Source organism: Rhinatrema bivittatum, chromosome 3 (genome assembly GCF_901001135.1).
Source record: "Rhinatrema bivittatum chromosome 3, aRhiBiv1.1, whole genome shotgun sequence".
Taxonomy (NCBI): Eukaryota; Metazoa; Chordata; class Amphibia; order Gymnophiona; family Rhinatrematidae; genus Rhinatrema; species Rhinatrema bivittatum.
Genome location: NC_042617.1, coordinates 548,587,231 through 548,614,930, shown reverse-complemented (window position 1 = coordinate 548,614,930; position 27,700 = coordinate 548,587,231). Strand labels below are relative to the sequence as shown.

Genomic DNA, 27,700 nt, shown 5'->3' with positions numbered 1-27,700 from the left:
TAAATTTAGGCTTCTAGTGAAAATTGGCATCTAAATTTAGTTGCTTAGCCCTAGTCAGTTTTCAGAAATATCAATTTAAATGCCTAACTCCCACAGTTAGGCACCTAAACTTCTTCAAACTTGAGCCCTTTATGTTAGCCAGTTGACTATATTATCTTTAAATGATTTTCCATGTACACTTGCTTTAAGGCTTGATGATATTTCTTGCAGAATTAAATTAATTTAAATCTGTAAAACCAAAGAGTAGTGAAAGAAGGAAGCTTTGTAGCCACTGACAGAAGTGTTATGATTTTGTCTGGAAGCACATCTGACATTGCTGTTGAGTAGGCATAAGCTGTGTTATGTGTATTTGCAAGACAGGTGTTGGCAGGCCGATGGCCTTCGGTCCCTCTAGAGCTGTCCTCACATCAAACAGTGCAGAGAAATTGGAGTCAAAAATCATTTTTTTCCTAAAACTATGGAGTTTGTTGGCATCTAATGAAGGGGCATGAAAGGGTTGGCTGTACATTTACAAATAATTGCCCATTCCTCTCTTCTTGGGTACGGTTGTTTCAGCAAACTCCAGTATCTCTGTGAGTGGGCTGCCCCAACAGCTGTTTGCGACAGTGATGTAGTTCTTTCAGTTTCCCCCTCTCTGAAAGTTTTTTATTTGTATATTTTTTGTTGGAACCCTGCGGCGATCGCGTGTGTTAAAAATGCTTTTTTCCCTGGACACTTCTTTTATTCCTTTGTTCTTTCAAGAACAAAAGGAGGTATTTTGTACCTCACCTTGAGCTATTTTGGAAGGGTAAGAAATACATGGAAAGGAAATAAAATAAATGAATGCTTTTAAATTTTATTTTCTCTTCACATACATTTTATAAGGGAGCCTCTTTCTGTGCGTTCCAAAGAAGAACCAGTTTTTTTGGGGGGCTGCAGTGTTAATACTAACATTTCTGAAGTTTGAAACTTGGGGATAAACACAGAGGATCCATAGTGGCTGGGCCGACTCTCTGGAACAAATTGCCCTCAGAAATACGGCTGCAAGAAAATCTGAAGAGGTTTAGGAAAGATCTGAAAACATGGCTTTTTAGGCAAACTTTTGAAATGGACAGTGATGTTTAATTTGGGTCTCTTGTATGAGTATCTCATTGTTCTTAATCTGTTCTTATCTTTTAATATTAATTTAATTTCTATTTTAATTTGATCTTAACTGATATTGTATTGTTTCATTTTTATTCCTTTTATCATGTTTTTATTATATGAATCATTGTAAACTGTAGAGATGGAACTGGTTTCTGTGCAACGGTATATAAAAACTGTATAAATAAATAAATAAATACCAAAGCACTGAGCAACTCTCTCCTTCAGTGAGAGAGAGTTGCTGGCCAAGGCAGCAGTGATACGGAAGGCATGGGGTGACCTGCACAGAGCGGCAGTTGCAACCCGAAAGGGGACACAGTGGGAACGGGGGTTGAGTTCCATGTGGGAATCTGATCTCCTTTGGGTAGCTGCACCTAAAATCACTTCTGGGCAGGCTGGATGGGCCTTTTTGGTCTCTCTCTGCCGTCATTTACTATATGTTTCTGCTGCATGTAGATTCTGTGGAAGGATCTATAATAGTCTGGTTTGTTTTGTTTTTCCAATAGATGGCATGGTGGAGTTCCAACATCTAGTTTTCATATTTGCAGTGCTGCCTTTACATAAGGAGTGTTGTTACTGTTTGAGTCCTGGGAATTAGTGCTGTTATAATATGGCAGATTTGCTATATGGCTTCTGAATGTCTCCTTTGTATGGTATTGTGTTTTTCCCCCAAAATATCTGGCAGTGGAAGGATATTGTGTAGTTGTTACGGTGGTGACAACAGAATTTGGATACATATTTTGTATGGTGAGTTGTAAGGGGAAATATTCTAGCTCTGCGTTGCACCCATTGTTGAAGGAATTTCTGTGGCTGTAACTGTAGGTGCAAGATTTATACTAAGATTTTGTTCCATCCTGCACAGACTCCAGACTTCATTCCAATACAGAATGGGTTCGGTAATGCTATCACAAAAATTTAATGGCAGTTTTTATTGGGTGCTTGAAACTGGCTAGGGGTTTCTTTGTTCCATAGAAGGCCCTTGGGATTTATTTTCTTGTATTTTATTCTATAGCCAATTTAAAGGCAGGGGTTGTCCTGTGGGTATGATATGCGAAATGCCATTTTGGCTTGCCACCCACTATACATTGCTTGCCTACCTGATTCCCCCAACCCACAAATATTCTGGGAAGAGATAATAGTTCGGCGGGGTCTGCAGTTGCACTGGAAGCCATACAAGGAGGGAGCCCTAGGACCACTGGCAGCTTTGTAGCATCGGACAGTGCAGAGACTAGGGAAGAAAACAGAAATGGGCCCAGCGAGGAAAGCACTCACATCAAATAACAGCGCTTCCTTCCTTGCTTCCTTCCCTTTGTTTACAGCTAGCTTCAGGGCTGCAGGAGTATGAAACAGCTCTTCTGAGAAAGCTGCAATCTACAGTTTCACTCTACTTCCTGCTGCGAGTGAACCAATAAGCCATGGGAGGAAAAGCAAAATTATAGGCCACAGTGTGCTCAAAAGAACTGCTTTACACTTCTGCAGCACTGATGCTAGTTTTAAAACACAGGGAGGTAGGCAAAGATGGAAGCACCATTGTTTGATGTCACTTATCTAGGCTGCCCTGCTGATGAAAGTCCCTTTCTGTGCTCTCCCAGTCTCTACGCTGCCTGACACTGATTTCAAAAGCGTGGTGATGGTGTGTCAGCAAGGCCCAATGCTAATTTAAAGGACTCAGAATTGAGGTGGGAGAAGAGTAGAATTGGAATTGGAGGGGAGGTGAGGAGAGTTAGGATTTGGGTGGGAGAATATGGGGAGAGAGCCCCGGATCCCCTTTTCCATCCACTGCGTTCCTGCCTGCCGCGTACGCTAGCCTCCCCGGGCCCCTGGAGAAAAGTGTACCCCGCCTGGCCATGTGCCCCAGGATAACCGCAATTAAGGCCGCGGTAGCCACGGGGCCGCTATCCGGGGTGGGGGGGGGGGGATTGCCCCTCCAATAGCCGCGACATGACAGAAGGGGCCACCCCATGCTGCTCTGATCGGCGCCGCGCCCCGACATCACCCGGCGAGCCCCCCCCCGGATCCCCAGCACAGCTAGCGCCCATGCCGCCCGTCCGACCCCGAACGCCCACGAGGGCGGGAGGGGCAAGGTTCGCAGGCCGCGAAAACCGACCCGCCGCGCTTATGCGCCGTCTACGCAGGTTGGGACGTCGCCTGGGGCACGCCCCCCCGCTGTACGAGACGCCACGCTCGTTGTTGGGGCCTACCCGCCCCACGTCCCCCCCCCCGCTGTACGAGACGCCACGCTCGTTGGGGCCTACCCGCCCCGCGTCCCCCCGAGGCCGGAGGTCCCCGACGGCCGGGGAGCCAGTTCCCGCGGGAGGCCCGGCCGGCTCGGAGGCCCGCCACGTGGCCGCGTCTAGGCCCGCCCTCGCAATCGCCGCCAGCGTGCCGGAGTGAGTACACGAGGGGGCAGGCCCTCCGGCTCCGGACGCATCCCCCCGAATCAGCCGCCCACGGGGTCGGCACCGAGGGCAGGGAGATGCTCGGCGGACTCGCGACGCGGTAAACCCCTTTCAGAGCGCCCGGGTCAAGCAAGCCCACCGTGGGGGACCGATCACGCTCCGCCTCAGCACCTACCCAGCGTTCCCTGACACGTCCTCCGGAGGCCGCACGCCCGCTCGCCCACGCTGCCCGGACCCATGCCGCTCAATGGAGCGCCGCATCACGATCACGCCGCCGCCGCCTTGCGCAGAACGCGACCCCGGAAACCCGGACCGCCTAAAGCCCGCACGTGCCGCAGCTGGGACCCAGGCACGCGGCAAGCAAAGAACCCTCCGCTTGCTCCGCTGCCTGTTTCCCAACTGCCAGTCAGCCTGGCCTGACTTCTGAGTGCCCCCGGCGGTACACCAATGGGAGGACAGCTTTTGACTTTCACCGCCTCCCATTGGTGTAACCCGCCTGACTGGTTTCCCCCCCCTTTACCTCCCTCTTTCTTCTCCCCGCCCCACTTCTTCGCCGCCGTCCCTGCTCGCGCCCAGGTTACCGTCAACGACCCCGGACTAGCCAGGGTCGTTTCTTATAAATGTCACATGAATAGCGCTTGCAATAAAAAAGGGAGAGAGAGAGAGACACTCTTTATAATGCTCTCATATTAGCCAACTACTAATACCACTGTAGGAGAGTCAACTAGTAACTCGAAGTGAGGTTTTGGTGGTTGTCTAGGGTTTGGGGGGCAGTTTTACATGCACAGTCAGAGGTAAGAACAGCACAGTACACATCAGGGAAGATTTGATGTGATTTGGAGTGAGGAAAGGTACACAAAGATGAGATTTGTACAATGTTCTCTCGCCCTAGCTTGATAGCAGCTAGATAGACAGTGCATCCTGTTTTTTTTCATATAGAATAGAATGAGAAAACATATTGTCCCACTCAATCTCTTTAATTTCAAAAACCTTTTGGACGGATTTTAAATGCCCTGCTCGCGTAAATCCGCCCGGATTTACGCGAGCAGGGCCCTCGCGCGCCAGCGCGCCTATTTTGCATCTTATAAAATCCAGCGTACTTTTGTTTGCGTCTGCTGCGCGAACAAAAGTACGCGATCGCGCTCTTTTTTAAAATCTACCCCTTTACCTTTGGTAATTGAAAAAATAACAACAGACTCTAATGGTAGATTTGTGCTTGTAAGTGGTACTACGTATAATAAAAAATATTTGTTAGGTATCATTTATGCGCTATAAGGTGAATTTTCAAACAATATTCTTTTTCATATAGAACAGAATGAGAAAACACATTGTCCCACTCAATCCCTTTTAAAGTTTTTGTGCTCACAACCACAACCAGCTCACAGCGATGGCTGTAGTAAATTAAAGTCAAGAAACATGCCTCATCCTTGGTATTCCCCATAGATTAAGCCAAATAATAGAAAGAAATGTAATAGCAACATTGATACCATTAAGCAATCTAACACGAACTAGCCAGCCATTTACTATGAACAAATATATTCATACCCTATTCATAAATCAACATAAACCACCAACACCACAAAAATATGATATCCAAAGGACCGCAACTCCAACAACTCTATACAGCCAAAAGTGATAGATCTGCAAGAAAATGAAAAGGTTTTCCCAAACATACCACCTCACAAATGTTAGCTTTTAAAAGCAAAAGTGTCAAAAAATAAAACAAAGATAGCAATGTATATCATAGTCGTACACAGGATTCAGCATAACATTATCAATGTAATAAATGCAGACACACCCATCAATAGCAGCAGCAGCAGCAGCAGCAGCATCTACAGTCGTAGCAGATAACAGAAATTAACTCAGTGTTGCTAAATATTAACCTTAAAAATAAAAACATCAAAACTTGAAAACGGAACAATGCAGCCTTTATAATTGAAATGTTCAAGACTAATACCTAGATAGTACATCCAGTCTTGTAGTACATCCAGTCTTGTTTCATCTTAGATAGCAAACTTTAATAGGTGCTAGAATAATTACAAAAAAAAGAAAGTTAGGCCTGGATCTGAAGAGGATTTACGCGTGTAGGAGGCCTTACACGCGCCGGGCCTATTTTAAAAAGACCCGGCCACGCGTATGTCCCGGGGCTTCGAAAAAGGGGTGAGTGGAGGTGGGGCAGCCCAGGGGCTGGGTCAGAGTCTTCCAGCACAGCGGCCATTTGCCGCTGTGCTGGGGATTGCGTGCCGGCAGACTGCCAGCACATGCAACCTGCACCTGCCCGGAGGCAAACGCAAAAGGTAAGATAAAGGTTGGGGGGTTTTAGCATAGGGCTAGGGGGTGGGAAGGTTAGGGGAAGGAATAGGAAGGTTAGATTAGGCGGTTGGGAAGTTCCCTCCCAGGCCGCTCCAAAATCGGAGTGGCCTGGGAGGTAACGGAGAAAGGCCATGGGCGTCGGCACCCGCAATTTGCACTAATGTGCACCCCCTTGCGCGCACCGACCCTCGATTTTATAACATGTGTGCACAGGTAGGTGCATGATATAAAATCGGGTGTCCATGTGCACGTGCGCACATGGATGCCCGCTCGTACCTTTAAAAATCTACTCGTTAGTGTAAGTTTACCCAAAAATCAAAAACACTGCGGGCCAGATTTTCAAAGGGGTACGCGCGTACCCTCCGAAAACCTGGCCCAAACACCCCCCTGCGTGCGCCGAGCCTATGTTGCATAGGCTTCCGGCGCGCCAAAGCCCCGGGACGCGCGTAAGTCCCGGGGCTTTCCTGGGGGGGGGGGGGGTTCGGGAGGCGTGTCGCGATCCGCGCGTCATCGGGGGGCGTGTCGAGGGGGCATGACGCGTTCAGCATGTCATCCAGGGGCGGTGCCGCGGTCGTGGTTTCGGCCCGGGGGCGTGGCCGCGACCTCCGGACCGGAACATGGAGCGCGGCAGCCGGCCCGGCGCACGCAAAGTTACGCCTGCTTCGAGCAGGCATAACTTTCGTGATAGAGGTAGGGGGGGGGGGGTTAGATAGGGGGTGGGTTAAGTAGGGGAAGGGAGGGGAAGGTGGGGGGAGGGCAAAGGAAAGTTCCCTCCGAGGCAGGCTGCGCAGATCGGTGCACGCAGGCTGCCGATTTTTGGCAGCCTTGCGCGCGCCGACCCTGGATTTTAATGGATACGTGCGGCTATGCGCGTATCTATTGAAATCCCGCGTACTCTTGTTCGCGCCTGGTGTGCGAACAAAAGTATGCGTGTGTGCAGATTTATAAAATCTGCTCCTGCATCTCTCAAGACAGTTCCAGGTGTGTACAATTATATCCACTATAGTCTATACAAAGCATACTCAGAAAAGTTGCAAAACTTTATTTCAGAATGCTAAGAATGTTTTGCGCTTGTTCTTTAGTTTGTATAACAGTTTTTCCTTCAGAAAATATTTTTGCTTTCACAGGAAACTGCATAAAAAATGTAATTCCTCTTCGAAGGAGATTTGAGCAAAATTGTGCCAATGTGTGCTGAGCATCAGAGACTTTTGCAGAAAAGTTGTTGAAGAGAAGCAGATCTTATCCTTATATTCCAATGAGTCCTTTTTCTATATGCTTGCATAACCCTGACTATCTGCATAGTTAAGTATATGAGCAATAATTGGCTTGAGCCTAGAAGAATTCTCTCAACCAGCACTAGCTCTCTAATCAAAGACAGGCCCAGGTTTTCTGATAACCAGACCTGGACTAGCTGAGGCAATTCAGTTTCTTTAATCAACTCCAGTAGGCTAATGATCCACAGATTATTTCTGTGTGCATGATTCTCCTTGTCTTCAATTCGAAACAGGAGTACTGAATTTTCTTTTTTTAATTCAGCCAGCTGGATGGAGAATTGTTTGTAAAGTATTTCCTATGAAGATACTCTCTGATCCAGTGCCTCATTTTCTAGTCACATATTTCTGCATCCAATCTTGGATCTAAACTAGAAAGGACTGAAGCTTGGATAGTCTATCTTCAAGAATAACAGAAATGTTCTTAGATCTCCCACTGACCAGATTGTCTTTATGGTCAGAAATTGAGGTATCTGCTCTGACCACTATCTTAGCTGCAACAATTCTGAATTTATCTTTTGTAGAACATGCATGCTTCACCGTTATCACACCCTGAACAGCACAGATCTTGTCCAGCAAATATAGCGTAGGCCCTGACAGAGTTCCTCTTCTACACTACTTCACAGTGCTGTTGCATCGCCGGAAGTCCTATTTCTAGACAGACAGGAGCATCCAACCACATGAATACTGAGATTTCCCTCGGTCCCAAGCACAACTACATTGTCTTGGCAGAGAGTGCTAATCTTGATGATCCACCAACAGATTCAGGGATAAAGGTAGCACTCAATATCTGGACAAAGATAAGAACATAAGAACATAAGAAATTGCCATGCTGGGTCAGACCAAGGGTCCATCAAGCCCAGCATCCTGTTTCCAACAGAGGCCAAAACCAGGCCACAAGAACCTGGCAATTACCCAAACACTAAGAAGATCCCATGCTACTGATGCAATTAATAGCAGTGGCTATTCCCTAAGTAAAATTGATTAATAGCCATTAATGGACTTCTCCTCCAAGAACTTATCCAAACCTTTTTTGAACCCAGCTACACTAACTGCACTAACCACATCCTCTGGCAACAAATTCCAGAGCTTTATTGTGCGTTGAGTGAAAAAGAATTTTCTCCGATTAGTCTTAAATGTGCTACTTACTAACTTCATGGAATGCCCCCTAGTCCTTCTATTATTCAAAAGTGAAAAAAACCGAGTCACATCTACTCGTTCAAGACCTCTCATGATCTTAAAGACCTCTATCATATCCCCCCTCAGCCGTCTCTTCTCCATGCTGAACAGCCCTAATCTCTTCAGCCTTTCTTCACAGGGAAGCTGTTCCATCCCCTTTATCATTTTGGTTGCCCTTCTCTGTACCTTCTCCATCGCAACTATATCTTTTTTGAGATGCGGCGACCAGAATTGTACACAGTATTCAAGGTGTGGTCTCACCATGGAGCGATATAGAGGCATTATGACATTTTCCGTTCTATTAACCATTCCCTTCCTAATAATTCCTAACATTCTATTTGCTTTTTTTACTGCTGCAGCACACTGAGCTGACAATTTTAAAGTATTATCCACTATGATGCCTAGATCTTTTTCCTGGGTGGTAGCTCCTAATATGGAACCTAACATCATGTAACTACAGCAACGGTTATTTTTCTCTATATGCAACACCTTGCACTTGTCCACATTAAATTTCATCTGCCATTTGGATGCCCAATCTTCAAGTCTTGCAAGGTCCTCCTGCAATGTATCACAGTCTGCTTGTGATTTAACTACTCTGAATAATTTTGTATCATCTGCAAATTTGATAACCTCACTCGTCGTATTCCTTTCCAGATCATTTATATATATATTGAAAAGCACCGGTCCAAGTACAGTTCCCTGAGGCACTCCACTGTTTACCCTTTTCCACTGAGAAAATTGACCAGTTAATCCTACTCTCTGTTTCCTGTCTTTTAACCAGCTTGTAATCCATGAAAGGACATCACCTCCTATCCCATGAGTTTTTAGTTTTCTTAGAAGCCTCTCATGAGGGACTTTGTCAAACGCCTTCTGAAAATCCAAATACACTACATCTACCGGTTTACCTTTATCCACATGCTTATTAACACCTTCAAAAAAATGAAGCAGATTTGTTAGGCAAGACTTCCCTTGGGTAAATCCATGTTGACTATGTTCCATTAAATCATGTCTTTCTATATGCTTTACAATTTTGTTCTTGAGAATAGTTTCCACTATTTTTCCCGGCACTGAAATCAGTCTCACTGGTCTATAGTTACCTGGATCAATCCAGAGATTGAAACTCTCTGGACTCAGTGGTGCCACAGGTTAGTGAACTTAGTCCAGGTTCTTAACATATAGAAATGATGGCAGAAGAAGAGCAAACGGCCCATCCAGTCTGCCCAGCAAGCTTTCACACTTATTTTTTCTCATACTTATCTGTTACTCTTGGCCCTTATTAGTAACTTTTTGGTTCTAGTTACTTCTACCCCAGACACTGATGTAGAGAGCAGTGCTGGAGCTGCATCTAAGTGAAGTACCAAGCTTAATTGGTTATGGGGTAGTAACTGCTGTAATAAGCAAGCTACTCCCACACTTATTTGTTTACCCAGTCTGTGCAATTCAGTCCTTGTTGATTGTTGTCTGAATATAAATCCTCTTTTCTTCATTCCCCCTGCCGTTGAAGCAGTGAGCTGCGCTGGATATGTATTCCAAGTGAAGTATCAGGCTTAATTAATTTGGGGTAGTAACCGCCATAACAAGCAAGCTACACCCGTGCTTATTTGTTTCCCCACACTATGCAATTCAGTCCTTGTTGGTGGTTGTTGTCTTGCTGTAAATCCTCTTATCTTCATTCCCCCTGCCATTGAAGCAGAGAGCTATGCTGGATATGCATTGAAAGTGAAGTATCAGGCTTATTTGGTTTGGGGTAGTAACCACCGCAGCAAGCAAGCTACTCCTCCACTTTTTTGTGAATACAAATTCTTTTTCCCACATTTCCTCTTGTCATTGAAGCATAGAGTAATGTTGGAGTCACATTAACAGTGTGTATGTTTATTGAATAAGGGTATTAATCATCAGCTAGTAGCTGTCATTCCCGCAAGCCACCCCCATGCCTCTTCTCTTCATTCACATCCTCTAGACTATGTGGATCCACAGTGTTTATCCCACGCCCCTTTGAAATCCTTCACAGTTTTGGTCTTCACTACTTGCTCCGGAAGGGCGTTCCAGGCATCCACTACCCTCTCCTTGAAGAAATACTTCCTGACATTGGTTCTGAGTCTTCCTCCCTGGAGTTTCAAATCGTGACCCCTGGTTCTGCTGATTTTTTCCCAACGGAAAAGGTTTGTCATTGACTTTGGATCATTAAAACCTTTCAAGTATCTGAAAGTCTGTATCATATCACCCCTGATCCTCCTTTCCTCCAGGGTGTACATATTTAGATTCTTCAATCTCTCCTCATAAGTCATTCGATGAAGACCATCCACCTTTTTGGTTGCCCTTCTCTGGACCGCCTCCATCCTGTCTCTGTCCCATCAAGATATGGTCTCCAGAACTGAGCACTGTATTCCAGGTGAGCCCTCACCAAGAACCTGTACAAGGGGATAATCACTTCCCTTTTCTTACTCAATATTCCTCTCTCTATGCAGCCCAGCATTCTTCTGGCTTTAGCTATCGCCTTGTCACATTGTTTTGCCGACTTCAGATCATTAGACACTATCACCTCCAGGTCTCTCTCCTGCTCTGTACACATCAGCCCTTCACCCCCCATCGAATACAGTTCTTTCGGAATTCCACACCCCATATGCATGATTCTGCACTTCCTGGCATTGAATCTCAGCTGCCATATCTTCGACCACTCTTCCAGCTTCCTTAAATTCCGTCTCATTCTCTCCACTCCTTCTGGCATGTCCACTCTGTTGCAGATCTTAGTGTCATCCACAAAAAGACAAACCTTACCTTCTATCCCATCTGCAATGTCGCTCACAAAGATATTGAACAGGACCAGTCCCAACACCGATCCTTGTGGCACTCCGCTTAACACCGCTCTCTCTTCAGAGTAAGTTCCATTTACCATCGCACATTGTCTTCTGTCCATCAATCAGTTTGCAATCCAGGCCACCACCTCGGCACTCACTCCTAAGCTTCTCATTTTATTCACAAGCCTCCTGTGCGGTACTGTATCAAAAGCTTTGCTGAAATCCAAGTAGATGACATTGAGCGCTCTTCCTCGATCTAATTCTCTAGTCACCCAGTCAAAAAAGTCAATCAGATTTGTCTGACAGGATCTTCCCCTGGTGAATCCATGCTGCCTCTGGTCCAGCAATTCTTCAGACTATAGATAGTTCACTATTCTTTCTTTTAGCAGTGACTCCATCACTTTTCCCACCACCGAGGTGAGGCTAACTGGCCTGTAATTTCCAGTCTCCTCTCTGCTCCCACTCTTGTGAAGCGGGACCACCACGGCTCTTCTCCAATTACTCGGCACCACTCCCGTTTCTAGGGATCTATTGAACAGGTCACACAGCAGACCTGCCAGCACATCTCTGAGCTCCCTCAGCATCCTGGGATGAACCTCATCAGGCCCCATGGCTTTGTCCACTTTCAGTTTCCCCAGCTCTTCCCATACATTCTCTACTGTAAATGGAGTTATATCTACTCCCCTCCCCTCCAGTTTCTTGTTACCTAGCGACGGTACTTTTCCAGGGTCCTCTTTAGTGAACACCGAACTGAAGTATTCATTTAATATTTCTGCCATTAAATGCCGTTCTATGTTGGACAGTTGCCTAATTTTCATTTAACACAATAATGTTAAATTTTCATTTAACATACAATAAACTTAAAACACAAGTTTTAAGTTTATTGTATGTTGATTTGTGTATAAACTTATGTTTATTTGCTGTAAACTGCTTTAACTAAACAGTCAAACAAAATAATAAGCTAATAACAGCTGACTGGCTCTTATTAGCTAAAAAAATGTATATTGCAGCACTTGACGAGTGGTGATCTTCTTACCACTGGACAATTAAAGAACTAAAATGAAAAATGTCATAATGCCTCTGTATCGCTCCATGGTGAGACCGTACCTTGAATACTGTGTACAATTCTGGTCGCCGCATCTCAAAAAAAGATATAATTGCGATGGAGAAGATACAGAGAAGGGCAACCAAAATGATAAGGGGAATGGAACAGCTCCCCTATGAGGAAAGACTAAAGAGATTAGGACTTTTTAGCTTGGAGAAGAGACAGCTGAGGGGGGATATGATAGAGGTGTTTAAAATCACGAGAGGTCTAGAACGGGTAGATGTGAATTGGTTATTTACTCTTTCAGATAATAGAAAGACTAGGGGGCACACCATGAAGTTAGCATGTGGCACATTTAAAACTAATCGGAGAAAGTTCTTTTTCACTCAAAGCACAATTAAACTCTGGAATTTGTTGCCAGAGGATGTGGTTAGTGCAGTTAGTATAGCTGTGTTTAAAAAAGAATTGGATAAGTTCTTGGAGGCCATTACCTGCTATTAATTGAGTTGACTTAGAAAATAGCCACATGGATCATGGAATAGACTTAGTTTTTGGGTACTTGCCAGGTTCTTATGGTCTGGATTGGCCACTGTTGGAAACAGTACGCTGGGCTTGATGGACCTTGGTCTGACCCAGTATGGCATGTTCTTATGCCATTTTCCAAACCTGCCATTTGGAAAAATATGTCGAGCAAATGGGGCTCCATAAGAAACATCAATCTTTCCTGAAAATGTGGGACTTATACTTGCAATGTCTATCTCCCCGTGCATGAAGCTTAACCTTGAATGATTTCCCTTCATAATCAGAGTTGGATAATATCTGTCATTTAAGTGGTTTTATTATATTTTATTTTCCACTGTCCTCTGTCCACCTTGATGATGGATGTGGGATTGGGGGGGGGTGACAGACAGGAGGGGACTTGGGTTTTGTTTGATTATATTGTTTTGAACTTGCTTTCAGGGTGTAGCAGAGTATACATACCCTTGCTTCTGTTTGTTCCATTGTTTCCAATATATTAATAAACAGAATTAAACATAAACTGACTGATACTGGTCCAAATGCAGATCTGGAAATTGGGTCCCTTTCATTGGTCGAGGCTATTGCAACTTTCAGAGTGAGAAACCTGTTTGCAGAGACCTAAGGCTATCAAGTTTGAGGCTATCTGGATGGCCATAACTATCTTTGAGAGGTCACTGGTACACACAGCCTGGTGCTGCTCCTGTCTATCCCTCCTGATGTTTTCAAGTTGTCATCTCTATTTTATTTGCTTTTAATATTTGCTCTACTAGAAAGTTTGGTTGTTGGTCCTATTCTGTCTATATACCTGTATCTAATCATCTCATTGCTCAGTCTCTTCTATCACCTCTATGTTAATGACAACGGAATATCTGTATCCTTCACTTTGGTTACTACATTATCAATTTTCTGTCTCGCTATTTATGCAAATGTGTATTGATATTTATTATCACATTTATAAACCTCTCTCATTGATGCTACAATGTGGTTTCCAATTAAACATAAACAAAGTTGGACTATAAACGAATATTCTGAACTCCATTTCTTGTAGTCCTAAATGTACATGCATAATGTATGTGCATTCATTTGATCTAAGAACCAGGTTTATTTTCATATTTTGGGTACCCTAAATATCAATACTATTTGGAATTAATGTAATTTAATTTCAGTTTGGTCTTGCTTTTCTCCTGATAAATCAGTACACAGCACATGTTACAATGAGTCAATGAAGATTGGAGAACCATTGTCACAAACCCAAGCTCAAACTGGACACACTCAAGGCTCTCCCCTCAATCATTTGTGTCTCCTACATCATTTTTCATCTCTTCTACCAATATTTTGTCTTTAATTCATGTCTCTTGTTTAAAAAAAAATCCTTTGCTATGCATAAATCCTGTCTAAATCCTAAACCTCTGCTGTGCTTGTTCCCCCCTGTTCGTTCTATCTATAAATAAATAAATAAATAAATAAATACATATCCTCCCCTCCACCATCTCTCAGCCAATCTTGCTTCTAGTTAAAGTAACCATAGAAGGAATTTTTTTTGTTTGACAACACAGGTGTGAATTAAGTCAATCATCAAAATTCACCCTTTTAATTCATAATTTAATTTAATTTCTAAGGAGACAAGTTTGTTAAGTTTCTGAAAGCATCAATAACTCCTCCATTATGAATTTAAGTAAAAATTGTTAGAATCTCAAGCAGGAATCATTGTGATGCATACAAAATATAAATATGGCATGAACATGGAAGGATGGATTCAGAAAAAGCTTTCAAAACAAGGGATATAGCCATACTAAAACACTTTGTTCCAAAAAAGTGTGAAAATATAAGAAAAAAAATGAAATCCTGCATGCATACTTGAAGCAACAGAGTCCAGAAAGAAACAAATCGAGTACTTTCACACCTAATTACTGTAGTCCCCTTCTCTTTATCTCACTCCCATGCCTATCTTGTCCAACTAATTCTCAATTTGGCTGCACACAGTTTCTTTCACTTCCCAAAGTGCTTTCTGTATATCACCTTCAGATTTGTAGATGAGGCAGTATATACAATAAATATAAGACATAAATAAAAATATACTTTACCAGTTTAAAGTTAAGGTTAAGGTTTATTGTTTTTCTATACCGTCATATCGGCAAGGCCTTCACAACGGTTAACAATCAATAAAAAGGAAATACAATAATACAATAAAATTAAGAAACAGCTAATAATAATTAAAAGAGCACAGAAAAGTATAAATTAGCTGTAAAATTAAAATTCTAAATCTAAAAATTACAGAAACATTACAATTCCTAATAGCAAGTAATAATGAGATAAAACAATAAATTAACATTTTATCCTAAAATATAAATATATCTAAAAGAAAAGAGAAAATTAAGCCTGTATGTGCATCTTACTTATGTTCAGTGTAGGCGTGCTTAAACAGTCATGTTTTTAATTCTGCTTTAAATTTCTTCTTATCTGTCTGTAATCGCAGTTGCGTTGGTAAAGTATTCCATATTTTTGTTCCTGCTATTGATATGACTTGTTCCCTTACTTGGCTGAGTCTGGCAGATTTTATAGTTGGCACCGTCAGTTTACTCTGATGCACTGCTAATTCAGACTATTATACATTTCCTTTCCTTGGCCATTGCTCCTGACTGCTCCCTCCTAGCTCTTTCCTCTAGTTTGTTCTATTTTATCCTATCTTCATTTCTCTTTTCATGTGCTAAATCAAACTATAGAGCCTTTTTCTTCCAAGAGTCAAGGAGTGAGATGCATCTTGGTTACTGAGCCACAAAGATAAAAACAAACAAACATGGTAACTACTGAAATGGTAACTACTAAAAAGTATTGACTCATGTTGAGCTACTGACCTTCCGAGTTGTACATTCACTCTCTACCATCATGGTTAGAATTTGAAGTGGTACTCTAGAGGCAGAAGGCTTTGTTTCCTTATGTCAATCCATTAAATACCCTTATTTTATTCCTGTTAACTTTTTTTTTTCCAGGGCTGATAGTTAACTCTTAACTCCTGGAAGTTTAACTTCACTTAACCTACGTGTGTAAAGATTAGGAACATTAGCAGAAAAAATACATCTGACAAGTCAAGGGGGACCAAAGGATTAAGAAAAAAAGGTAGGATAAACTGATGAATTAGAAAAAGTAAGAAAAAAATAATGGTTTAAAGATGGTGCAATTATGAAAAGGCAAGCTGTCTGAAGGAACTAATGCAAGGTATTAAATAGTTTAATGGGAAACATCCTTAATTTACCACTAAAATTCACTAGACAGAAGAAATATGTAAATAAATAAATAAATATCTGATGCATGAAGTTGAAACATTTTAGGTTAGAAACAATGACTATTTATCGGTGCGGTAGTTGTGCTATTTCCTTTAATGATGTAGAAAGAAAAATAATATAAGTTTCACATGATATGGGTAACTACTAATTAACTGAATTTAGTTGATCTTTATTTCTGCCTATTATTGCTATTGTCTCAAGAACTTATTAGATACAGCTAAGATTACCACAATCTTATGGATTAAATACTTTAGTTGTTCTTTTATATTACGTTAAACTAAACTTTAACCATCCTGTTTTTACTGCAATATTTAAAATAATGTGCTCCAGTTTTAGTTAAATGTAACATAGATTACTATAATCTATCAAAGGCAGTTCATTTAATTACCTAGTAGGGACAAAATTAATCAATATATCAGTGTAACAACTTTAAATTACTTCTAGGGAATTGATAAAAACAAACCAAATTAGTTAACGTATAGTAGTTAGATGTGAACCGTGGCAAATCAATATGCAATTTAATTACCAAGGTAAAGTTATGAGAGAATGTAAAGTCATTTATATTACGTCATGCTTTTTTAAACTACAACAAATATCTAATTGCAAATTTATGGTATTAAAACTACACATCTTCACCAGAGCAATTCCGTAAGGAATGAACTTTAGTCCCATTCACATTCCTATTTACAAAAGTAAGAAACTAGAAATGGTATAGACCTAATTTACTAATATACAATGCCATTTTATGTTTAGGTTCAGTGTACCATAGTGATGAAAAAATAGAACTGTGAAAACTGGAGACCATAGTTAAGATTCCCTTATCTATTGCTCATTCTTTATGACCTTGAGCAAGTCACTTTACCCTTCCTGTACTCAAACTTAGGACTTGATTTACTAAGCATTTTTCTCACAGATACAGAAAGGGAGAAAAGCCTTAGTAAACCAGACCCTTAATTTGTGAGGTGTTTCAGAGGTTAGGATTTTACAAGTATGTGAATCGACTTACATAATGCTGTGTGCATGGATATTTTTATATAAATAAATGCTATGCCCTAATAAACATGATAAATAAAAGTACATAACTCCCCCTCCAAACCTTTGTATGTTTCCTTGTTAGAAATCCCTTCAACTACGTCTGCATATTAACTGACAACCTGACCTACTCACCAACTGTAGACTTTTTCTTCCTACTTTTCTTTCACTAGTTTCCCCTCCCCCTAACTGAATTACTAAGGGGGTCATTTATCAAATTGCTTTATGGCGTTTTTGCATGCAAAAAACACCTTAACGCATGCGAAAACGCCATAACGCACGCAAAAAGCACCATAACGCATGGTGCGATACTAATTTGGAAAAGGGGGAGGAGTTTGGGGCAGGATTTCTGGCCAAGTGGGCTGGCTTGGGAAACATCAAGCTAGGTTGAGAGAACATTATACAAATCTCATCTTTGTGTGAGTTTCCTCACGCCGAAGGTCATCAAATCTTCACAAGAGTGTACCGTTCTGTTCGTATGTCAAAGTGGCCCCTAACCTCTACACTACTACCTAAACCTCACCTCGAGTTACTAGGTGGGCCTCATATAGAGGTATAAATATCTAACTGCTGGAAGGGCCTTATAGCGCTAGTCTCTCTCTCTTAAACATACCCCTTTTCCTATCGCACGTGATATTTACTTCATTTTGATAAATTTAGGCCTAAGTTTTGTGAACTTTTTAAAATAATCCCAATCTCTTTTATAAATCTGTTAAATAACGTAAATTTGGTCTACAATATCCAACAATAAGCACAATAAGACTTATGTCACCCAGGGATGATGCAAGAGTATTTGGTGCTCTAGGCAAACTTTCAATCATGCACCCCTTCCCCTAACAATACTGGCGGCCGCTCTGGCACATCGCCCCCTCCTACCGTGGCAGTGACTCCAGCACAGTGCTTTTTCTTTGTTGCTGTTGGCTCTGATAAAGTGCCCCTCTGGACTTCGCACTGGTAGGATTTTGCTACCCCCAAAATCCAGGTGCTCTAGGTGATCTGGTTTGCCTAAAGGATACACTTGCCCAGACATCACCACTGATTTAAACCTACTGGATCTGGCTCCTGAACAATTCAGTAGACTATAGTTGCCCACATTACCCTTTAGCTAAATCCAAGTGTAGAGACTGGACTATGAACCAAGGTTGGTCCCTTCTTAGTCTTTCAGCTGAGATTGACAACCTGTACATGGGAGATTAGCACCCTGCCACACAACCTTTTTGTAGATTCATATAATAACTAGAAGTAAAGAAGAAGGATTGTACTATCTTCAAAAATAAGAATGAAGATATATATATATATATATATATATGTGTGTGTGTGTGTACACACACACATATCAAAGACTTGAGCCAGTTGGTCACACTGTTATGTCTGTCTGTGGCTCCCAGGTGGCACCCTGAATAATGGAAGGTGCACTCTGCAAAGACAATATGCTCTGCTAAACCCTGTCTCTCAGGTATACACACACACACACACACACACACACACACACACACACACACGGTCTCTTCTCTTAATTTGTTTGGTTTTGAAAATTTAAATCATTTGTGACCCAGACAACCCAAAGAATACCAGGTACCTTTCACTACTGTGCTGTCTGCAAAGCCCTATTTCTCAGGCTCCCACACACAGGCACACACACAAACACACACACACATAGAGGAGCTCTCAATGTACAATGCCATACAGTATTTTGATGATATACTTTGCTTTCCACGACAAATACATTATCTAAACAAATATTATTCTGGTACTGCTGCTTTCAATGAATAACAGTTTAGAAAAGAATCCACGTCTCACTCACACATTCAGATAATTGTTCAACCCTTTAATTTGCAAGAATCATATAAAGTGACCTTTCACTGCTAAGTCAAAGAGCTACGCCTGGTTCATTTACCTCCAGCAGTCAGATACTTAAAGCTCATACTGAATCATAAACGTGCATTAGTCAGATGAAGTGGAAATAAATAAAGAAGTCGTAGGAGAGCGAAACAGGCTTCAGTTGTAACAAACAAAAGTACTATTTCAGGCTAATTAACAGAGGATACTTCTATTTCTGCAAGCTAAAAAAAAAAAAGCAAACAGTACTTAAAATCTCAAGTGGAAACTGAAGGCCCTTGGAAAGCATGTGCCTTGCAGTGATGGAAGACTGATCTCTAAATAGCAACATTTAAATGACCTTTACGGTTTCTAAACAAATTACCATAGAAACCCCTGACATTTGCAGACTAAATAGCACTAGCACAATCTCATCAATAAACAAGTCCTCTTGTTATATACATTACTGCTGAAGACAAATCCATCTGATGCATGCTGCAGCAAATCACTGTCGCGTCACTGTCAAAACAACAAGGACCAAATTAATTTACAGGAAGAATGGCAGGGATCCAGTGCTGTCCTACAGAATTACAGCAGGGCTGGTTAAACACTTAAGCCAAAAGCCGCTTGATTTTTTCAGAGGCAGGTGGCTGTCAAAGTAAATGCATCATGCTGCAGTAATTCATTGATGGCCATGCTAATGATAACACAAATAATGAAAGACCAGAACTGCAAGCTCAAAAACCCGTCTAAATACTTTTACTCTTTACTGTAATCTTTTCTGTTGTGCATGCTACACCTTTGGTCACACACAGAATCTGAATTGAATTGACTTATGACTGGTGCCACTGGTGCAGATTCAAGGTCTTTGCTGTTTATTCTGCCCTGTGCTAACCTATGCCAACACTGCAATGTCATATGGAAGGAAATTCCGTTTAAAAAGTCCTATCTATGTACCACAGGAAGCCGGAGTTAGTATAAGTCAAATAAAGTTCCTAAAGTCTGTGCCAGTTGTCTAGCCTTATAGCAATTTAAGAGTATATACAATATCATTTTATCGGTCTCTTATCTGTCCTCACTTATCCATCATCGCTCTATCGTTTATTGTCAGATTATCTAGAAAAGCGATGTGAGCTAGCAGAAGAGGGGAGGAGAACAGCGGCATAGCAGAGACTGCTACAACTCCTTTACTAGTACAGCACAAAATCCAGCTACCGAGAATGAATTTTGGATCATGAACGGACCACAGTATCTTTTCTGGGTGGGGCTTAAAATGGCATTATGACCTACTAAGTCTCCCATTTTCATAACACTTGAGATACCACGGCCAGGCTGTCCTATGCATTTTTCGTATAGACCCGACATGGGGAAAAAATCTGGTGAAGAACTGGTTGGAAAGCTTGAATCAGTGCTAGCTGAGTCGTTTAATGTAGTCTCTGGTAATTTTTGGAGCCTGCTTGATCTGACTGATAGAGCTGGGCTGGCACTATTCCTAGCACAAATTAAGCCTAGTTTTTGTCTGCTAGACCTATGCCCTGCCTGGCTGTTGAAGCAAGAAGTGATTTAGGAATCCTTCTTGAATTGCTGATAAATGTGTCTTGAAGTGAAAGATGCTTTTCTCAGATCCTTAAGGAAGCTATTGTGAAATCACTCAACCCATGATCTCTGGACCCAATGATTTTTTTAGAAAAAAATGTTTGCTATGTGTAGCTTAATCATTTTTTAGGATGACAATGAAAAAAGAACATAGTATAAAAAGAACACTAGCTACATTTCTTGATCTGCTTCATATAAATCTTGAGAAAAGAGTTGATTTTTCTGTGGTCTCTTTGGACCTCACCACAGCTTGTGAATCAGCTCCTGCTGCTGGAGAATTGCTCTTAATTAGCCAACTGGCCAAGCAGTGAAATATCTGAAATCCCAGTTTGCGAGGAATTCATGTTACAACTGCAAGAAGTTTTGGAAATACCCAGAGTGCGATGGCTAGGACAAGAAAACAGAATGCAGGTTTGGAGGTGCAGTTTCTGTACTACAAATCTGAGATAATCCCTATGACTGGAATGTACGCCTATGGCGGTGTATACCTCCTACACATCCAGATAACAGACAGTCTTATTTATCTAACAAAGGAATTATGAAAGGGATCTAGGAGGTTCACTAATAATGATAATTATTTAGATCAAGCTGTGATGAGAGAATCAAACTAGCAGCTGGAAGGCTGCAAGTTTTGTAATTAACTACAAGTCTTAGTGGAAGTAAAGATGTTCATGTAGATGGATCTATCTGGCAGGCTATGCCGGGGCCCTAGAAGACCATATGTTTGGGCAATGTCTATTCTTGTATTGCTGGCTATATTACTACAGAGTCTTGGGGTTAGGCATCAGCATGGTGGGTGCTGGAGGGAACTAAGTGAGGGGCTTTCTGCTCTTCTAACAAAAAGGTAGAGTACAAAGGAAGAATACAAAAAAGGACTGTCCTGGATACGAAGACATTTAGCAAGTGGTCACACTCTGTGGTTGGCAGCTGGATGTATCCTTTCCAGTGTGGACAGAATAACTAGGTAGACTGGACGGGCTAAGAAAGTCTTTTCTGCTGTCATTTACTATGGTAGTATGTTAGGGAGCCCAGGGCAACCATCTTGAAATTTTCTCTTTTTGAGAATTTGTTCAAAGCACTTAAATCCAGAACAGGATGGAATTCTCCTCTTTTAGGAACCAGGAAGTATCTCAAGTATTATCATCCAGAACATGGCAGCAAGGGTGATTTTAGGGAGATCACAAAGGGAAAGTGAAACATTAGCCAGCAGATAGAGCAAGGATTAGGTTTAAATTGTTGACACTGACATTCCAGGCATTGAGGGGATATCGGTCCAAGTATCTAGCAGAAACCCTAACATGATATGTGCCACTATGGAAACTTCAAGCTTCTCAGGCGGTTCTGTAGATAATACCACCAATCAAGAAAGTGCACCGATCATGCATTAAAGCAAGGGCAAAAAACTTTTCCAGGGAGCTATTCTAAACAGGAAAAACTTCTAGGATCCACCCTTTCCCTACACCTCTCCTCTGACATCACTGACACAGTGCAACAAACTAGCACAATTCTTTACTGACAAAATCAATCATTTCTGGACAGAAACAGACATGGACACGACAGAACATGACTCCCTCCTACATTTTTTACTACCTTCTGCCTGCTACAAGAGGAAGATACAGACATCCTCCTCACCGGCCTCAAATACACAACCTGCCAGGAAGACCCCTGCTTCTCCTGCGTAATAAATAAGCCAAAACTGGACTATTTGGTCACCTGCAGCACAGCATCAAGACATTAGCAGAGAGCCACCTATTAGACTGCCTAAAAAAAAGCAACTGTGAGACTCGTGCTGAAGAAGCCCAATTGAGCTAAGCATTTCTACAATAAATACAGTTCCCACAGACTCTTGTTTGTCATGTATGTTCGTCTTGACTAGAATATATGCTTTATAGAACAGGGTTTGTCTCTTATGTGTATCTAGTGGCATTCTGAAAATGATAAGTAGCAGTAGTAGTGGTAGTAGCAGTAGGTGAAATCCCCATCCTCTTTCTTGTGATGGGATAGGTTTAATTGCTCTGGTCCGCAAGACACATTTCCAACCTGAGTGGGTCCTGCTGTTGAGTGAGCTTTAATATTCTTTGGTTAGGTGATTTGTAAGTATTTCCAGTTGGTGCAATCTGCAAGCTTTCTTTACGATACACGGGATTTAGCTGCCCAAGGTTACAATGGATCAACAGCTTATTTACTTATTTATTTATTTTAAAACTTTTCTATACTGTCGTTAAGTTAGGTACCATCGCAACGATTTACAATAAGGCACAAACATTAATGTTGGAAAAATAATGAATTCTATCCACTCAACAGGTGCCAACAATTTACGGTAACATAGTTTGTTATAATTACTCATAGGTGGGTGTGATACATCTTGTCCATTCTCTTTAGTGACAGATTTAAAATAGAGAACTTATAGTAATTTATTCTTTGGTGGTAAGCGAAAATATATAAAAATAAAAATACATACCCTTGTAGATTGGGGTAGTGTTCTTGGGTGTACTGCAGATCACCTTCCATTTTCCTTGTGTTCTACTCTCCTTTCTCTTTGTTGTACGCTAAAACATTTTTTTTTTTGTTTTGTTTCAGTGACTAAGAACTAAATAGTGCATGGAAAAATGAAACAGTGCACACTAATTTTTTAGTGTGTGCTATTTCAAAATTTAGTGCATGCTATTTGAAAAAACGAAGCTCGGTGCAACAAAAATGCACATCACTAATATATACCTTTTATATATATATTTATAGATACTTTTAAATTGCCTTCCTGCAATTCACCTGGCAATATGTAAACTGATGCATAAAGAAGAAAACAATGCATAATACATAAATAGCATGCCTAAGAAATAAATATGCAACAATAGATAACCCAGTGTTTCCCAACCCTCTCCTGCAGGCACACTTAGCCAGTCGGGTTTTCAGGATTTCCACAATGAATATGCATGAGATATATTTGCATACCTTAGCTCTCCAAAGTATGCAAATATATTCCATGCATATTCATTACAGATATCCTGAAAACCTGGCTGGTTAGTGTGCCTCCAGAAGAGAATTGGGAAACAGAAAGATAACCACTCCTACAAACAATTGTGCAATCAGTAAATAAGCACACATCAGGTAACGATAAAATCTCATTTGGCAAAACATATGACACTAAGGGCCTCATTTTCTAAAGTATTGCAGGCCTGTGATACTTTAGAAGATGAGGGGCGGGGGGGCCGAAACGGCGGGGCGGGCCTGCGCTAGCCGGCAGCGATCACACCGTCGCGGTGCGATTGCTGCCAGTTTCACACCCAATAGCGCCACCATAGGAGGTGTAGCTATAGGGGGCGAAATAGGCAGCGAAAAGGCATCTACCTTTTCGCTGTCTGCGGCGTCGGCACAGAGTTGGCCCCGATGGCGCCCCGACTCCTCCTCTTCCGGGGCCGACTCCGACCCCATCCTGGTATCGCACGTTATAAGGGACTTTTCGCGTGCGAAAGGTCCCTTATCACGTGTGAGCGGCTTGGAAAATGAGGCCCTAAGTCAATAAATTAAGTGGTGCATTAAATTGGGATAAATGAGAACCAGACTGATCATACCAAATAGAATAGTAAACAAAACTGGTCAAACCAGATACAAATAGCAATATTAGGAAATACAAGCTGCATTAAAAAACATGTTTTCATAAGGAGAAGAAAACAGCCGTAAGTTATTGGATAAGCTGATCTCTATTATAACTGAATTCCAGATGGATGGTTCTGCTTCTTTCAATTGCTATAGTACTAAAATAACAGTTCATTCTAAGGCTTTGGAGTTTACTACAATCTGTTTTCACTCTGACATTAGAATTGTGGAGAACACAGAGCACAAATTGTTAAAATAAAATAAATCAGGCATTATGCAAATTACTAAAATTTATTAAAAAGAAGATGCCTGAAGATTTATTTTACTAAACTTTACTGAATATTGCTTTTAAGTGTATAGCGTACTGGTCAGAGTAATTGCATCACTATAGTTTCCCAAAGTCTGTTAAATATGAACTCTCTCATGTATTTCAACATAAAACATGTATTTTCTGGCCATGCCTCTGAGCCTTATATTTGATTTCTAAAGCATGTAATGGTTTAGGACAATGTGTATGGGTATCTGCTTGGGATCTTAAATCCTGCTTAAAATTTGATAGAAAGAAGCTGCACTGCAGATCCAGCTTGTTTCAAAGTGTGGACACAGCCGACTATGGATTGGCTCTCTTTTAGACTCTTTTTCTGAGAAGAATATACTGAATATACATAAAAACTGGCATTCTCTTTTGTAATGATTATGCTTTTCTTTGTTTTCTATAAGATGATCTATAGGACTTTGGTATGTACATTCTTATCAGCTCGCATCATGTTTACCATACTAGTTGTTCAGTTTGAGCTTCTTTGCAAAGCACCTTGGTACAGTATAGGCTAACTATAATAACCTTAACGATTTTATCTCAGTAAGGAAGTAATCATAAACAGTACTTACGCTGACCCCACTGACCACTACTTGGATTCAGATAGTTAGGATAGAGACCTTGTGGCTTGTCCAAATTGTTTAGCACTTTTCGAATGTTCATTACCTATAACAAAGAAAAACAAATTCAATAAGCAATAACAATCTTCACTCAAAAGCTGGGAAAACCCAGCAGCACAACAATTTGGGTTCAAAGGAAGTACCGTATTTTTCGCTCCATAAGACGCACCTGACCATAAGACGCACCTAGGATTCAGAGGGGGAAAATTTAAAAAAAAAAAAATTGTGCTAAACCGGCTCTGCGTCTGGGCGTCTTATGGAGCAAATTAGGGGAGTGCATAGTTTTTTTTTTTTCTCCCCATTTTGTTTTCGGGTCTGGGGAGGGCCATTTCGGTCCACTCCCAGATCAGAAAATTTTTCTTTCTGTGGGAACCCCCAAAACCCCCCCCCCCCCATCCCAACCCTTTAAATTAACAACCTCCACCCCCCTGACCCCCCCAAGACCTGCCAAATTAATTTCCTGCAACCCCCCACCCTCCTGACCCCCCCAAGACCTGCCGAATTAATTTCCTGCAACCCCCCACCCTCCTGACCCCCCCAAGACCTGCCAAACGTCCCTGGTGGTCCAGCGGGGGTCCAGGAGCGGTCCGGGAACGATCTCCTGGGCGTGAGCCGTCGGCTGCCAGTAAACAAAATGGCGCCGACGGCCCTATGCCCTCACTATGTCACTGAGACCGACCGCTGCTATTGGTCGGTCTCAGTGACATAGTGAGGGCATAGGGCCGTCGGCGCCATTTTGTTTACTGGCAGCCGACGGCCCTATGCCCTCACTATGTCACTGAGACCGATCGCTGCTATTGGTCGGTCTCAGTGACATAGTGAGGGCATAGGGCCGTCGGCTGCCAGTAAACAAAATGGCGCCGACGGCCCTATGCCCTCACTATGTCACTGAGACCGACCAATAGCAGCGGTCGGTCTCAGTGACATAGTGAGGGCATAGGGCCGTCGGCGCCATTTTGTTTACTGGCAGCCGACGGCTCACGCCCAGGAGATCGTTCCCGGACCGCTCCTGGACCCCCGCTGGACCACCAGGGACGTTTGGCAGGTCTTGGGGGGGTCAGGAGGGTGGGGGGTTGCAGGAAATTAATTCGGCAGGTCTTGGGGGGGTCAGGAGGGTGGGGGGTTGCAGGAAATTAATGTGTCAGGTCTTGGGGGGGGGGTTGTAGGAAATTAAGTCGGCAGGTCTTGGGGGAGTCGGGGGGGGGGGGTGTTTGTTAGATTTTTGTTTGGTTTTTTTTTTATATTCGCTCCATAAGACGCACATACATTTTCCCCCCACCTTTGGGGGAAAAAAAGTGCGTCTTATGGAGCGAAAAATACGGTAGGTAGTTTTGAATAACTGTGTTGCTTGCAACAAGCATCATTTAATGCTAGCCTACAGGTGGCAATTTTTTTTTTAAACTTACATTCTTCCTTAAATACAACATCTCTTATGCAGGTTAGTACTTAAGGGGTGAATGCATACATTTATATATTTATTGATTTAAAAGCTTTTTTTATACCGGTATTCGTGGGTATATCATATGGGGAGTCTCAATGCAGGACAAAATAAGACTTGTAACATATTGAAATTAAGACTGTGTATATTGTGTAGCACATTAACACTGTGGATATTTGTCAAACTACTTCCATTCTGTATATGTGATAATATAGTCATATTAGATTTAAAATATGTAATTTTAGATGGCATAAATGTAGAAAATACATTTTTTTACGATATGCTAAAGTAAATAGTGTGTGGAGCTCTTTGTGTGGATGTTATGTATCACTACTAATGTGTACAGTAATTGATATGTAGGCATTTTTAATAAAACATTTTTGTGAGAAATATATATGGTAGGGATGTGAATCGTTTTTTGACGATTTAAAATATCGTCCGATATATTTTAAATTGTCAAAAATCGTTAGGGCCACGATACAATAACAATTCCCCCCATTTATCGTTAAAAAATCGTAAATCGGGGGAAGGGGGAGGGCGGGAAAACCGGCACTCTAAAACACCCTAAAACCCACCCCCGACCCTTTAAATTAAATCCCCCACCCTCCCGAACCCCCCCAAAATGCCTTAAATTACCTGGGGGTCCAGCGGGGGTCCGGAACGGCCTCCTGAAATTGAATCGTGTTGTCTTCAGCCGGCGCCATTTTCCGTACAGAAAAACGATTCGCGGCAGGAGATCGCTCCCGGACCCCCGCTGGACCCCCAGGGACTTTTGGCCAGCTTGGGGGGGCCTCCTGACCCCCACAAGACTTGCCAAAAGTCCAGCGGGGGTCTGGAACGACCTCCTGCAGTCGAATCGTGTTGGTCTATGGCCGGCGCCATTTTGCGCCGTCATTTGCAAAATGGCGGCGCAAAATGGCGCCGGCTGAAGACAACACGATTCGATTTCAGGAGGCCGTTCCGGACCCCCGCTGGACCCCAGGTAATTTAAGGCATTTTGGGGGGGTTCGGGAGGGTGGGGGATTTAATTTAAAGGGTCGGGGTGGGTTTTAGGGTGTTTTAGTGTGCCGGCTCACGATTTTAACGATTTTCACGATAGTTTAAACACCCAAACGGCAACGATACGATTCCCTCCCCCTCCCAGCCGAAATCGATCGTTAAGACGATCGAGGACACGATTCACATCTCTAATATATGGTATGTTAATATGTAAAAAATAATTTTATGTACATTTAATAATATACTTTCTTTGAGATACCAATGATGATACTCTTTTATATAGATTTGTATTATAATTTGTGGAGTGCTCATATATTAAATTTTAATTAAAGTCAGGATTCATAGTTCTATATC

General features: G+C 42.1%; 1 protein-coding gene across 1 annotated transcript in view; it reads right to left on the bottom strand.

The window, feature by feature from the left end:
* The window catches only part of MAN1A1 (mannosidase alpha class 1A member 1), a 553,608-nt gene that overhangs the window by 144,976 nt on the left and 380,932 nt on the right, over positions 1-27,700 (bottom strand). The window contains exon 7 of the mRNA XM_029596415.1: positions 24,862-24,955. Coding sequence (XP_029452275.1) covers positions 24,862-24,955 — 94 coding nt within the window. The remainder of the gene's footprint in view (positions 1-24,861; positions 24,956-27,700) is intronic.